Genomic DNA, 15,730 nt, shown 5'->3' with positions numbered 1-15,730 from the left:
TCCCACTATGACATCACACAACGACATCACACTACGACATCACACTACGGCATCACACCGTGGCATCACACTATGACATCACACAACGACATCACACTATGACATCACACTATGACTTCACACTATGACATCACACTATGACATCACACTATGACATCACACTATGACTTCACACTATGACATCACACTATGACTGAGGTAATCTCCAAGGCTGCATGTAAAGGCAGATTTCAAATTAGTGTAAAAAATGCAGTTTTTGAGACAAAATTCTGAGAATGTGCGTACTTCATGTAGATGTCTGTAATTTATTTTAATAAAGATTGATTGATCCATAAGAGACAAACTGATGTTTAAAGGTGTTCTATTCCCATTGACTGTAATGGTTCACATGAGGATAGAATTCTAAATACTGTCAAAAATACAGTCTTTGAGATCAAATTGTGAAATGTACCCCCCTACATCTACCATGACCTCAACATGTTGTCGTTTATTGTCATGAACATTGGAGCTTTATTTAGTGAGACTCTGCAGCAGCTGTGTACGGTTCTGTTTACACTGAAACGTTCTGATGCACTGTGGGCTCAGTGTTTGATCATTCAGATATCTGTCTGGATGGTTTGTGGAGGACAGTCTGAAGATGCACCAAGTTTGGTGTCAATTGAGAAAAAATGTGGGAGGAGTTTTACAGTGATGGACTTCATCATTCCTGCCAGGTTGAAGCATCTGAACTGTTCTCCTCACTTGGACCTACATTTTAGTGGCAGTTGTAAAGTTGTAGCACGTATTTGTTATGAATTTTCAAAGTTTTGATCTTTAGACGGTTGCTGTAGCGCCACCATCACGACTATTGGCCCACAAATCCAGTTGACAAGGTTTGGCATAGGACTGGACCTATGTAAAAAGTTTGGTTTATTTCCATCCATGGGGAAGGCAGATTTCCAGGAAGATGATGAAGAAGAGGTTACTTATGTTGGCCCAATTAACTTTAAACACCACCACATTTAAAATGCAGTCAATTCAATCAAATAAGACCAACTGCTACAGCTGAATGTAGCAGATCCAAGAACATATCAGCTGTGTTACAATAGTAGCTGTGTTATTCAACACTTAATCTTTCTTACTGCACTGCTTTGTCTACAGCTTTGGTATCGAGAACCAGTTGTGAATTGGAACCCACTCAAAATCCCACCCAAGTATGTTAAAGCAAGGATTCATTAAGAACCATGTTTTTTTAATTTTCTTACAGAGTCCTGAAAGTGAATTGTGGACCTACTGTACTCCCGTCCACATTGCCACGCAAAGCACGCATAGATTTTTTAATGCCAGAATCGATATATTGGCTTCAACGAAGTTACCGCTTTTATTGTGGTAGTCTGAGTAACGTGACGTCATTTCTGTTCCGTATCCGTCAACCAAAACAAACCAGCCGGCTGCCGCGAGTCGAAACAAGGACGTCTAAAATGTTGCAGGGTCAGCATGGATACGACCTGCACCCTCCCATGTTAAATCCAGCGTGGTACACACTACACATCCAGTAAAAAATGGAAACACTTTGGGTTTCACACATTGCAGGAAAAGCAGAGCTGGACAGAGCAGAGCTAAAGCTGCATGCTAACTTTGTCACAGACAGGAAACGTTATCGTATGGCAGTAACGTGGCGGTGGAGCCGGCCATCGCGCTCGTCTCCGTGGTCAAACGGGCTGACGCTACAACTGTAGAGCACCATATACTGACATTTGTGTTTTCTGCATTGAAACGGCCCCGATGGAGCTGACCATGGATGGATAAAGAGAACGGAGCTGACGGGAGAGCTAGAGACCACCTTGGAGAAGTTAGAGGAAGTAGACACGTGGGACTACGTCCGCTTTTCAAAATAAGGTGTTAACAAAGGGAACTGTATATACAAAATACATCAATGGAAATCAGATTGATTGGATTATATTCACCAGAAGTATAAAACATTACATGTCCCTCATAAATTTAAAAGAAAATACCACTAATCTGTGAGGGAAATGTCTTTATTCTTTGATTTTTGGGTTGCTAGATACAAAATGTAATAATAATTCCTGACAATGATCCTGATATATTTGACTTCAGGACATCTCTGACTACATACATGCTGAAAATCAAACATTTTTACTGTATCAATTCAGATATTTTCCTAATCAAAAGTCCCTAGAAGTGGATGATTCAACTTGTTCGAGGGTGAACCCCGCCTTCACCCAATGTCAGCTGGGATCGGGATCGGTTCCAGCCCCCCCGCAGCCCTGAACAGGATAAGTGGTTACGGATAATGAATAAATGTATTTCTTCTCTGAAGCTATTATTTTATTTGCCTTTATCTTTCAGGGAGTTGTCTTCCAGACATCAAACCAGCGTCCCATTCAGGAACGGCAGAGAGTCCAAGCTGATCTGACACTGAAGAAGGGAGAGGAAGATCGGGAAGTTATATAATGCACTAAATGGTAACATTACATATGAAATCACAGGTGATCTTGTTTGGTCTTGGACCAAATGGGTAACTAACTCCCATAAGAACCCAGTTCTATTCCTCCTGTGTAGGGTCCATACAGCAAACTGCAGACCTGGTTAGGTCCTTTAGAGCTGTAAAACCAGAGTAGTAGTCGAGAGTATCTTTATACTGCTTATGTTTTGAATTGTATGAGTGTTGGCGTGCATTCACACGTGCATGTGCATGTAGCCAAGATCTATTTTGATACTATTTCGCTGGTGTTGTTCATTTTTCCAGTTGACCCATGAAAGCTTAACCATGACTCTGTTTTTATTGTTTTACACAGTTGGCACTAATAAAATATTGATATTCTTTTTAATGGTGACTTGTTATTTATTTAGGAGGATGTCTGTCTGAGCTGTCGGGCCGCTGTGCTTAAAGTGTGGTAGCATCCCTGTGTGCGTTTCTGTGTTTCTCAATAGGGAGCTACAGGAATGAGTCCTAAAACCCAGAAGGGAGTCAGCATTTTAGCCCTTCCTGTTCCGTCGTCTGGAAGTCAATGGGTTTTTAGTTAGATGTCTGAAATCAGGTCTGTGGTTAACACAAGCTGAAGAGATTTTAACCTTTTGTTCTACGACATAAAATACATCAATAAATATCCCACTTGTGAATTTTGAAGCCTTTATGTGTCTTAAAAAGTTGGTTGCTAACAAGTGACTAAATGAGACTAAACGTCATCACGCCGACTCGTCCTCCTTTACAGCCTCGTTGTGTTTACTCTCTCTCATGTGACCGTGGTGGTGTAGTTGGTTTAAAGCCTAACGTTAGCTTTTTACTTCTGCTGATTGTATTCACGCTTCAAAAATCATAAAGTGGTGTTTATTAGTGGAGATTATCTTGCTGAACACCATGTCAGTATCATAACCGTGTGTTTACCACAGAGTTTATTCTGTGCAATAATCCAAAACCCAATGGAACAATCCCATTGGCTGTTAGTGGAGGGAACCAGGGTGATGCTAACTTCCTGGTTGGCCAATAAGAATACGTCATCCCTGGAGCACTCTATAGTGAGTCAGTTTTTCATTGAGCTTCCAAAACCACACTCATATCATGTAATTATCTTCAGTCTGAGTTGGAACTTCTTATATCAAATAGTTCACAGCTAGATAGTGTTGAGAGTTCTAACAGTGTGTTTATTACATTTTGATTGAGTGAAAATGTTTGATGCTATTGAAATTCAAATATCAGTTGGGTTTTATCAGTTATGATCTGAGATAAAATCAGTGGTCCCTGGTTCAGGAGCTTAAAATGACCACATTTTCGAGACAAGTGACATCTAGCGAGTACTAACTCTCTCCAAAGCAAGGACCCAAGTAGCAATGACAAGGACACCATTCCTAATCTGACCATAAAGGTTCTATATATTCATTACTATAGCAGCAAACAACTATTGTCTATGTAAAGATATAGAGCAGTAATGTCTACCTGAGTAGAGAACGAAGTCACTCTCCCTCTGTGTGTGTTGTAATCTGAGTTTTTCTGCTTTGTTGACATAGTCAGCTAGCTTAAGGCTGCCGCTCTGCACTGCTCTCGTACGGTGGTTACAGCTGATAACGCCGTCCTGACCAATGGAGCCGTTGAGCAAGCGTAGCGTCCACCCTGGATAAAACACATCAGGTCAGATAACGTTTCATTTGTGCGTGGAACATAGCTAAATTAGCTAGCTAGCCAGTGTTGGTGACTTATATTGTGTGAAATGAGAGATGTTCACTGAGCGGTTTCACACAAAACTAAATGAAACTACAACAAACTGAGACTCTCTTGACTTGCAAAAGTATCTTTTAAATTGACAAACATCAACTGTTTGATTCATGGCGCAAATCAAATGGGATTCAAAAATATTTGTCTGTTAACTACCGTACATATTTTTTCTGACCAAGGTCCCATTGGGTCCACCGGGGACTTCACCTCTCTATTGAGCACCTTTAAATAAGGAATTGCAGATGTTCAACTTGTTATTTTTTCTGAGCACTTTAAAAACTACTGGTCCATATTTTCATCATCACATTAAGTCAACACTTTCTGACTGTTTTAAGATGTTTCAACCCATACCCGTAACCATCAAGTAACATGATGTGACTGTGGTTTTGGAAGCCACACTGAAAAGTGATACGACAACGTGGACGAGTCCTTAAAGTGCTCAGAAAAATTTAATCTGTTAGAATCAGCAGGCCATGATGATTAGAATGACTCTGGGACTGACTGAAACTCTCAAAACTCTGATCTTGAGTATCGGAAATGCATCCAATACTGCCCAAAATGTGGTATCGGGTATCGGTGAGTACGCCAGTCTATGCACCAATCCGATACCATCATTTATTAACCCAGAAAAAAAAGAACATGTTTAACCATAAATCAATTCTTCTTCGCTGCTCCAAAACAGTAGCTGTTGCCCTGGAGGTATCATGGCTGCCACTGGCTACTACTGTTTGAGAGCAGCAAAGAAGATCTGATTGCAGGTAGTTTGTTACGTTTACAATGGGTTTAACCTGAGCCAGGCCAGACAATAAAGATAGTAATCATATCACATCCATACATGGTCAGTAGTAAACTGTTTGTTTTTTATCACGCTGGTATTGGATCGCTACTCGGTGTTGGCAGATTACCCGAAATTAAGGTATCGGAATTGGTATCGCGAAAGAAAAACATGGTATCGGAACATTATTTCCTTCAGTCTGTCTCCTTTTTCCCTCATTTCTGTACATTCATGCATTTTTTTCTCAAGTTGGAACACACACACTGACACATCTTTGTCTCCTTGTTCATTAACACTCGGCTGCAGTGTCATGACAGGAGAGCTTGATTTACTGCCGGTATTAATCTGTCATGAGAGAAAACACAGTTAACTGGATTTGCGGTGGATGGATGATGGGTGTGGCTTGAAACAAGCACGCACTGATCCCTGGCTCAGCGATACTAAAGGTTGTTGAAAGAGAAAGCAGGTGAACAATAAAAAAGGAACAGATTATGGGATCTTTTTTTGGTCTGTTTCTCCCTCTTCCTACGATTTTGTTCATCCCACGTCTCAGGTCTTATGGTAGTGACCTATTAAAAGCTGTGGAATGTCCAGAGCGGACCCTCTGACCTTGTTATGGTTTGACTCGGTAGTTCGGGATCAAAGACAAACTGCACAACCTGGATAGAGATGCGGGGGTGGACAGAGGGGTCACATACCTCTGTTCACGTAGCCTGCACAGTTTCACTGCGTCTGATTATGAAATCAGCACTCGCTGTATGAGAAACATTAAGCTTTAACCTACTCGCTTAGAGATTTCAACTTAGGACTGTCTGGTGTGTGTTTTGTAACTGGCTTTACAGGAAACTAAATCTATTTTTAGGGGAGGTTGACTATGAAACAAAACAGATTAGTCAAACATTAACATTTGACTGTTTTACTCACGTTTCCCAGAAGTCCCTAAAAATATTATTCTGCTTTGAAGATTTATATTTATTTTAGGAGGTAGCATTTTGCTAATGCATCATGTTTAACAAGTGTATACTGTCAGTGCTGTACATGATGTGTCTTCTAGGACGATTTGCTATTATGAGAAATGTTTTGCCCTTGAGATGTTTCACATGAAGTATCCAGAAAATTGCTGTTTGGGATATCCTAGGAGCTGAAGGATGTAGCATGTTATTAGTTATTGTTCCCATTCATGTCTGTTTGTTTGCATGCTTGTTTTGAGGTCTTAAAAAGCAAAGCAAATGAATATGTGGACAGATATGTCATCGACCAAGGAGGTTATCACAACCCAACCCTGTCTCCTAAAAATAACTTAACCACACCACTAAACTGCATTCTCAATCTGGAGCGAAACACATTTTCTTTTAAAAATGTTAACGTTGTGAATTGAAGCAAAAGAATATAAAATTACTTGGTTAGGTTTACGCAACCAAACTATTTGTTTAGGTTTAAAATGAATTAAAAATGTGACACAGTGGTCCAGCTATAATATCAGTTACCAGTTTTTAAAAAGAGAGGCTCTAAGTGGTCTGGGCCTGCTGGTTTTCTAGGATCGAGTTCTTTTAGAGCCCTCATGACCTCTGTTGTGGTAAAGGGAGTGAAGTTAAAGACATTAGTAATGCCAATGGTTCGTTCAGTCATTGGCGATCATTTTCAGAGTTACTGTATATAAGAAACAAATGATTCTGTCCTGTCATTGACCCTGAGACCATCAACAAGTATACTGGGTGGGAGATTGATTGAGTTACAGCTAGCAGACAATGATTTGATGGCTTTCCAGAACTACTTTGGGTTTTTGAGGCTTTCCGTGGACGTGGACAAGAAAAATTCTGCTTTTGCTTTTAGAGGATTTGCAAGCAGTACATGTGTTTTCTAGTTTGCACTGAGCACCAGTTTTACAAAATAACACTAACTTAACAACTTAAACTACATCCTAATATGAACTTTCAGCCCACCTGCACCGTCCACTTATATCATTTACAGTTGTTAATACTATATACAGAATATGCCATATGTGATGAGGAAAGTTACAATAAGAAAGAAAGAGAACGGCAGCAAGTAGAAACATGTAAACAGGAGAAACTTTATGTGAGAGGAATTCAGAGAGAGTTTGAAATCCATAGCTGGATAGGAAGCGGAGGTTAATGATTGCCTCCTGTTTCCTAACATCCTCCCTGTTGAGCTAATCTACAATCACATTCTTTCATTCGAGGGGAAAGTGGAGGAGAGTCCCTCTGAACCTGATATCTCTGCACCACAGTGGATGAGCGCTATGGTGAACTAACCTGGGAGTGTCTCACTTTCAGTTCTGGCAAGGACTGAAGCTTCTTGATAATGCCATAAATAACCACTTCAATAAAGTGGCATGACAAGGCATAGAAATTAGGTTACACAAGTATATGACAGAGGCTACAGGATTGAGAAAAGAAGCATATACTGTAAAATGACACTCTCCGGGAGTGATTTTAACTGTCAACTCTGGCGATGCATGGATTATTCTTATCCACATTATTCACTTTGTTCTCAGTCGCTGTATGTAAACATCATACTGTAACTGGGTCAGAATAACCTAGTTAAGCTCTGATTGTGAGAAACACTGTTAAGATGTCTGATATACAGCTACAGTATATTTAATCGGCCTTGTTGGGCCAAAAACAAGTTTATTGAAATGTAAGTGCTGTACTCCATTCTGGATTGTATTGCTCCAGCGATTTCCTTCACTAGGTTTGTGTGGAAAGTACTCTCTAAATTCTTAGTAATACTGCAGTATGCAGCTTGTTTCAACCATGGATGTATAAAGAGAAGTGGATACAGCGTCGGAGGCTCCCGTTCATTCCTATGAGAGTGTCTCAGTGGAGCATGAAGACAAAATGGCTCGACTGCCGAGTGATAAAGTACCTGGATCATCCGGTGATCTTCCTCATCCATTGGGCCCATAGAGCAGGAGCAATAGTGTTTCCTTTAACTCCTCCTCCTCCTCCCAGCCCTCGCTCCCCTAACTCCTCCTCCTCCCAGCCCTCGCTCAAGCCTCGGTCTGGGTCTCATTCACATGAACGGAGGAAGGAAATAACTCTGGATTCAGCTATTTGTGCATTTTCCTACTTTTAGGACCTAATGATTTAAATAAGGACTATTAGAGTGTTCATACTGGGGAGTTGATTCACCTCAAAATAAATGATCCTCTGAGTTACAGACGTCTCTTTCCCAATGTAAGTCTATGGGGAAAAGCAAGACACTTAACCCCAAACTGCTACTGAAGGCTGAACCATAGGTGTGTGAATGAGTATTAAGATTAGATCCTGATGGGCAGGTTGGCTCATTGCATGGCAGCCTCTGCCATCAGTGTATGAATGTGTGTGAATGGGTGAATGCTGACATGTAGTGTAAAGAGCTTTGAGTGGTCGGAGGACTAGAAAGGAGCTATATAAATGCAAGTCCATTTAACATTTTGGTGTGAGTTGCCGGGTGTTGGAGATATCGGCTGTAGAGATGTTTGCATTCTCTCCAATATAATGGAACTAGATGATGCTCGGCTTGTGGTGCTCAAAGCATCAAAGAAATACATTTGAAAAACTCCGCAGAAATGTCTCTTTCAACAAATCATGACCCGGTTACTCAAGGTAATCCACAGACCTATTGTGAGCAGTTTTATGTAGGAACTGTTTTCTTTCTACCAACCATATCACCGCAACAGATTCTCACTCCCAACTTATCAAATTGGGGCGGCTGTGGCTTAGAGGGTAGAGCAGGTTGTCCACCAATCGGAAGGTCAGTGGTTCGATCCCCGGCTGCTCCGGGTCACATGTTGATGTGTCCTTGAGCAAGACACTTAACCCCAAATAGCCATTGGTATGTGAATGAGTATTTAGATTAGATCCTGATGGGCAAAGTTGGCACCTTAGCAGCCTCTGCCATCAGTGTATGTGTGAATGTGTGAATGCTGACATGTAGTGTAAAGAGCTTTGAGTGGTCTGAAGGTTGTTATCTGTTATAAATTCATTTAGAATGAGGCTTTTATTGTTAAGTGAACGAGTGTTGAGCAAAGCCAGTTTCAGGTGACAGTGCTTGGTGATGGGTTGTGAGGACTGAGGGAGGGGACGGAGATTGGCCAGATTCACGTGTTGATTGTTGTGATGACGTAATGAGGAAGTAGGTGTGCAGTCGGACCAGAGGGAAGGGATGGAGTTTGGGGACGTAAAGTTGTATGTGAATATACGGCCAGAGCCGCTGTTAGGAGGATGGCCTTTGCGGAGAAGTCCAGTTTGTTTGAGGATGTCCATGCAGTCCAGAAGCAGGTGGTTGTTGAAGTTATGGAGATCTGAGGCGGAGTACAGCGCTATATAAATGCAAGTCCATGTACCATATCAAATACCGCCGCTTGGTCAGTGCCTTTCAGCATCGGAGACCGATGCACAGGATACACCTCCTGTGTTACTGTTTGACAGACTAGGGACGGTGTGTCAATATTCGCCCGTTACATGCATAGTACATAAATGCAATACATAAATGCATAAAACTCATCATTGGTTTTTGAAGATGGCGGACGCTGGCGCATTTTGGCTGCCGCTTCGTTTCTGATCTTAAAGTTATGCTGTTTAATCCACACTTTTGATGTCACAATTTGGTTTGTCTGTTGATACTGCTAGTTTGCAGCTACATGCTAGCTTTGTATTCTCATCTGGATTACGCTGACGTTACAGATCGCCTCATAAATTTTACCTCCAAGAAGTTCCACCACTCTTGCTAGCTCCAGGAATCCCGAATGGACTCACAGCGTCACGTCTGCGCCTTGCTACCGGTGTGGTCATTTTTCCAGTCTCTGACTGTTACATCGCTAGCCAGCAATAGCCCACCTGCTTATCCTGCCGGGGTCTTCCCGTCCCGGTGTGGTAAGCCCTGGGCACTCGTAGTTCCTCGCCACTAGCCACCGCCGCACCAGGTAGACCAGAGTTCCACCAGTAGCCTCTCCCAGGTTCCTCTCCTCTCCACCGGACTGCTGGTTGCTGACGCTGGATATGCTGTGGATTATCCCGTTGATTCTCCTGGGGTCCGCATCCTTCCCTGGACACCCGGCTCTTTGTCTCAAACTAACGCTAGCCTTGTGCTAGCGCTCCGCCACCGAACCATGCCGCTGCTGTACTCCGCCTCAGATCTCCATAACTTCAACAACCACCTGTTCCGGACTGCATTGACATCCTCAAACAAACTGGACTTCTCCGCAGAGGCCATCCTCCACACAGAGGCTCTGGCCGTATCTTCACATACAACTTCACGTCCCCAAACTCCACTCCTCCCCTCTAGTCCGCTCGCACACATACTTCCTCATTACGTCATCACAACAATCAACACGTGAATCTGGCCAATCTCCGTCCCCTCCCTCAGTCCTCACAACCCATCACCAAGCACCGTCACCTGAAACTGGCTTTGCTCAACACTCGTTCACTAAACAATAAAAGCCTTATTCTAAATGAATTTATAACAGATAACAACCTGGACTTCCTCTGTCTCACTGAAACCTGGCACAAACCCCTGGACTATTTCTCACTCAACCAAACCACACCCACTGGATTCACCTACACTGACCAACCTCGTCCTGAGGGGCGGGGAGGTGGTGTTGCTGCAGTTTACAGGAAGGACATTTAAACAATCACCATCTCCATTCCTGCCACTCATTCCTTTGAACAACTTGCCTTCAAACTCTCTGGTCCCACACCCCTGGTCACTGCCATTATCTAGACTCAACCCTGATGTCATGACTAATTTCCAGCCCATCTCCAATCTCCCCTTTCTGTCTAAAATACTGGAACGTGCTGTCGCCTCACAACTCAAAACCCACCTCATCTCCAACGACCTGTATGAACCATTTCAATCCAGTTTCCGCTCAAAACACAGCACAGACACAGCCCTCCTCAAAGTCACCAATGACCTCCTCCTCTCCTCAGACTCTGGTCAACTCAACATCCTCATCATCCTCAACCTCACTGCAGCTTTCGACACCATCAACCACACCATTCTTCTCTCCTGCCTTGAATCCTCCCTTAATATCACCGGGATTGCCCTCTTCTGGCTAAAATCATATCTCACAAACCGGCAACAATTCATCAACATCAACAACTGCACCTCCTCCCCCGCTCCTCTGTCCCAAGGCGTCCCCCAGGGTTCGGTGCTTGGTCCCCTTCTGTTCATCCTCTACCCTTGGTCACATCATATGCCGCCATGGACTCCACTTCCACTGCTACGCCGACGACGTCCAGCTCTACATTTCCACAAAATCCATCACCACCGCCATACACTCCACTCTCACCAACTGCCTCACTGAAATTAAATCATGGATACAAATCAACTTTCTCAAATTCAACTGTGACAAATAAGACATTATCATCATCGGTCCTAAATCATTCACCAAAACCGCTCACAACTTCTGCCTCACCATCGACAACTCCACTCTGCCCCCCCACACCCCCCCCACCCTCACATCCGCAACCTCGGAGTCATTTCAGCCACCTCTCCTTCGAACACCACGTCAACCACATCACCAGGACTGCCCTTTTCCACCTCAAAAACATACAGTAGCTCGTCTCCGCCCATCAATCTCCTTCCCTGCTGCCGGAACTCTCATCCACGCTTTCATTACATCCAGAATCGACTACTGCAACAGCATTCTCTACGTCTCACCATCCAAAGTCCTCAATAAACTCCCGTCTGCTCACCCATTCCCAGTCACGTGATCACATCACCCCCGTCCTCCAGAACCTCCACTGGCTCCCTGTCCCACAACGCATCCAGTTCAAACTCCTCCTCACTCACAAAGCCCTCCACAACCACCCTCCTACCTCACAGATCTGCTCCACCATTACACTCCTTACCGCTCCCTCCGCTCCTCTGATGCCAACCTCCTATCCACACCACTCAGAACTAAGCACCGGACCTGGAGCGACATAGCATTTGCCATAGCCGCCCCCTCCCTCTTGAACTCACTCCCCAAACACATCAGAGACTGCACCAACCTGTCCACATTCAAATCACTGATCACCTTTTTAGAACTGCTTTTAATGTGTGATTAATATTGTGTTTTATATTTTTTATGATGTCCCTGTTTTATGATCATTTTATCTGTGTAAAGTGTCTCTGAGTTTCCAGAAAAGCGCTATATAAATAAAATATATTATTATTATTATTATTATTATTATAGTGTCCTTTCAGAATAAACTTCTGTTTTCACAGGGATTTAGGTTTAGGTAGTACAACTACGTACAACTAAGTCAACGATACTTTTAGTTTCACACGAGACATGAACAGCAGTCTCCTGGTTGAAAGTCTGGTGTTTGTTGGACTCTCACGCTATTAATACTATGTCACTGCTTTAACCATCGAATAACGCTGAGGCTGGGTTTACATTGGAGTTAATTGAAAGCCCGGGGCGTCACATACTGTTGCTAAAGGGGGCCTCCGTGCGTCGGTTTCCGATGCTGAAGGGCACTGACCAAACAACGGTATTTTACGAGTTGGGAGTGAGAACGGGTTGATCACCGCGCAGAAGGAAGCGTGCATCATGGATGAGAGGCTTGTGGCTCATGGTTTATAGCTAACCTAGATCACCTATCATCACTGAGCTAGCTAACGTTACAGCTCAACCGAGGACGCCTTAATGCTCGCGCTCTCACGAGCAAGAGCATCTCGTCCACGAGTAGATGCACGTTGTGATGCACGGTGCTGTGATACAGTGCTGATTAGCTAGAGAGCAGAATTAGAAACTGGAAATTAGGGTCTTTCTCAACCCCTCACACACACACACACACACACACACACACACACACACACACACACACACGAACACACATACACACACACACACACACACCATTTCCAGCTATGCTGACGAGAGCAGAAAAGGAAAGTTAACACTCACACACGTCTTATAGGAACACACATGCTGCGTAGGTAATAGGAAGTGGCAGACAGGAAAGCGAAAGGCAGCATCTGTTTCCTTCTATTCATCTGTTGGTGCCGACGATGAGGTTGGAGTCAGAGGGAACATCCTATCGCCTGGTCTCTCTCTCTCATACACACTTCATTCCTTTCCAGGTGTGCAGCCTTACTGTTGCTTCTTTTAGCATCATGTGTAAAATCACTCGTAGTGCTGTGTGTCATTTCCCCAGAGACGCCACCATGTAATAATACTGGGTGTCTGTTTGGTTCAGTGGATACAAGCTTTGGATTTTAAATACACATATTCATGTTCTTGCCGAGAGTTGAGGCCTTTTCACACCGGAGACGAAAACATTGGTGTCTCAGTGTTAGCATGTACCAACAAAGCCCATAAAAAGACCAAAACCAACAAACAGTTGATCCTACGATCAACTGTTCCTTCATTACAATGAACACACACACTGTGTTTATTTACGGTCAATCCTGCACTGCAGCACCAAATGTGTATTCCTCCGTAGATAAATGTATTTCCAAACAAATAGACTCTTTCCTCTTGTTTTAGTAACATTTGCTAAAAACTGCAGTGCCCAGCTGTTTTCAGAAATTACTGAGCCTTTTTAAAGATTTACGTCTCCAGCAGGAACCTACAGACACGGTATGGAAGTCGGATGGTATTTAGAGACGGACTAACACATTGTTAGTTTTGGTCTTCTTTTCATTTCAGTATAAATCAACCTATTTTGGGATTTATTTTTCTTTTAATAGTTTTTTTTTCACTTGGAGATTATTTTTTACACTCTGAACAAGCCTATATTCAATCCAATCAGAGCTTGTGTCACTAATGTGGCTGTAAACCCGCCACAGCGGCCTGTCCCTCGCCTTGATAAATAATAAATGTAGTCATTATATGATTATCTGCCAAATCTGAGGCTACAGTACATGTTGAAACACCACCCGACCCTGACCCCTCTGCATAATGAGAAACCATCATGTTAAGGTGGGCTGGTTTTGTTGTCCAGAGCATTCTGTTTTATAACACCTGGGCATCACAATTTCAAAGTAAAGGTAGATCTCTCTAAATATATCATCATTAAATATGTATTAAATATATCGTTTTCTTCTTCCTTCCAATAGAGAGCTACAGGAATGAGTCCTAAAACCCAGAAGTGAGTCAGCATTTTAGCCCTTCCTGTTCCCTCGTCTGGAAGTCAATGGGTTTTTAGTTAGATGTCTGAAATCAGGTCTGTGGTTAACACAAGCTGAAGAGATTTTAACATTTTGTTCTACGATATAAAATACATCAATAAATATCCCACTTGTGAATTTTGTGTCTTAAAAAGTTGGTTGCTAACAAGTGACTAAATGAGACTAAACGTCATCACGCCGACTCGTCCTCCTTTACAGCCTCGTTGTGTTTACTCTCTCTCATGTGACCGTGGTGGTGTAGTTGGTTTAAAGCCTAACGTTAGCTTTTTATGTCTGCTGATTGCATTCATGTAAACATGTCAGTATCATAACCGTGTGTTTACCACAGAGTTTATTCTGTGCAATAATCCAAAACCCAATGGAACAATCCCATTGGCTGTTAGTGGAGGGAACCAGGGTGATGCTAACTTCCTGGTTGGCCTAGAAAAATACGTCATCCCTGGAGCACTCTATCTATAAATCTCCAGTCTGATAGCCAAACAGCGTTTCATTCTTTAAAGCCTAAGCTTCTAAATTTACCTTATCACATTTTAATCAACTTCCTGATTTAGCTCACTTTACACTGAGGAATGACAACACAAATCTATACAGTAAGAATGGATTTACAGACGTGCCCCACAGCCTTTTATGTCTTTTACAAAGCAAATATAAATGAATACATTTTTCATGGGGCTGTGGTTGTCATACTGTATGTCACAAAGTGTAAGGCATCATTACCTGTCTCTAATTCCTGTGAAAGATGATTGATAAGTTGCTGGAGCTCAGCTCTGATACCACACACACACACACACACACACACACACGCGCAAACGCACGCACACACGCGCACACACACACACACACACACACACACACACACGCACACACACACACACACACACACACACACACACACACACACACACACACACACACACACACACACACTCAAAGAATGCTGTAACCTGTCAGCTCTTTTCTTTCTGGTGAGAAAAGGATGTCGTGCTATCTGTTCTCTGGTGGTAAATGTTTTCAACAGAATGCCTCTCACACACAGACGTTCACACATCTGGTAAATGTCATATCCTAACCCTGACGCCGGTCTGTTTGGTCCTAACCCTGACACAGGTCTGTTTGGTCCTAACCCTGACGCCGGTCTGTTTGGTCCTAACCCTGATGCCGGTCTGTTTGGTCCTAACCCTGACGCCGGTCTGTTTGGTCCTAACCCTAACGCAGGTCTGTTTGGTCCTAACCCTGACGCAGGTCTGTTTGGTCCTAACCCTGACGCAGGTCTGTTTGGTCCTAACCCTGACGCAGGTCTGTTAGATCCTAACCCTGACGCAGGTCTGTTAGATCCTAACCCTGACGCAGGTCTGTTTGGTCCTAACCCTGACACAGGCAGGTCTGTTTGGTCCTAACCCTGACACAGGTCTGTTTGGTCCTAACCCTGACACAGGCAGGTCTGTTTGGTCCTAACCCTGACGCAGGTCTGTTAGATCCTAACCCTGACGCAGGTCTGTTTGGTCCTAACCCTGACACAGGCAGGTCTGTTTGGTCCTAACCCTGACACAGGTCTGTTTGGTCCTAACCCTGACACAGGCAGGTCTGTTTGGTCCTAACCCTGACACAGGTCTGTTTGG

The 15,730-nt window shown here is 43.3% G+C and overlaps 1 protein-coding gene across 1 annotated transcript in view; it reads left to right on the top strand.

Annotated features, from left to right (window-relative positions):
- Positions 1–2,946, top strand: part of LOC119486229 — a 63,955-nt gene extending 61,009 nt beyond the window's left edge. The window contains exon 4 of the mRNA XM_037766192.1: positions 2,350–2,946. Within this exon, the coding sequence (XP_037622120.1) occupies positions 2,350–2,416 (67 nt within the window). The 3' untranslated portion in view covers positions 2,417–2,946. The remainder of the gene's footprint in view (positions 1–2,349) is intronic.
- Positions 2,947–15,730: the final 12,784 nt, after the last annotated feature.

The sequence above is a fragment of the Sebastes umbrosus genome, chromosome 4 (assembly GCF_015220745.1).
Source record: "Sebastes umbrosus isolate fSebUmb1 chromosome 4, fSebUmb1.pri, whole genome shotgun sequence".
In the NCBI taxonomy this organism is placed as follows: Eukaryota; Metazoa; Chordata; class Actinopteri; order Perciformes; family Sebastidae; genus Sebastes; species Sebastes umbrosus.
This window is presented reverse-complemented; position numbering and strand designations above follow the sequence as displayed.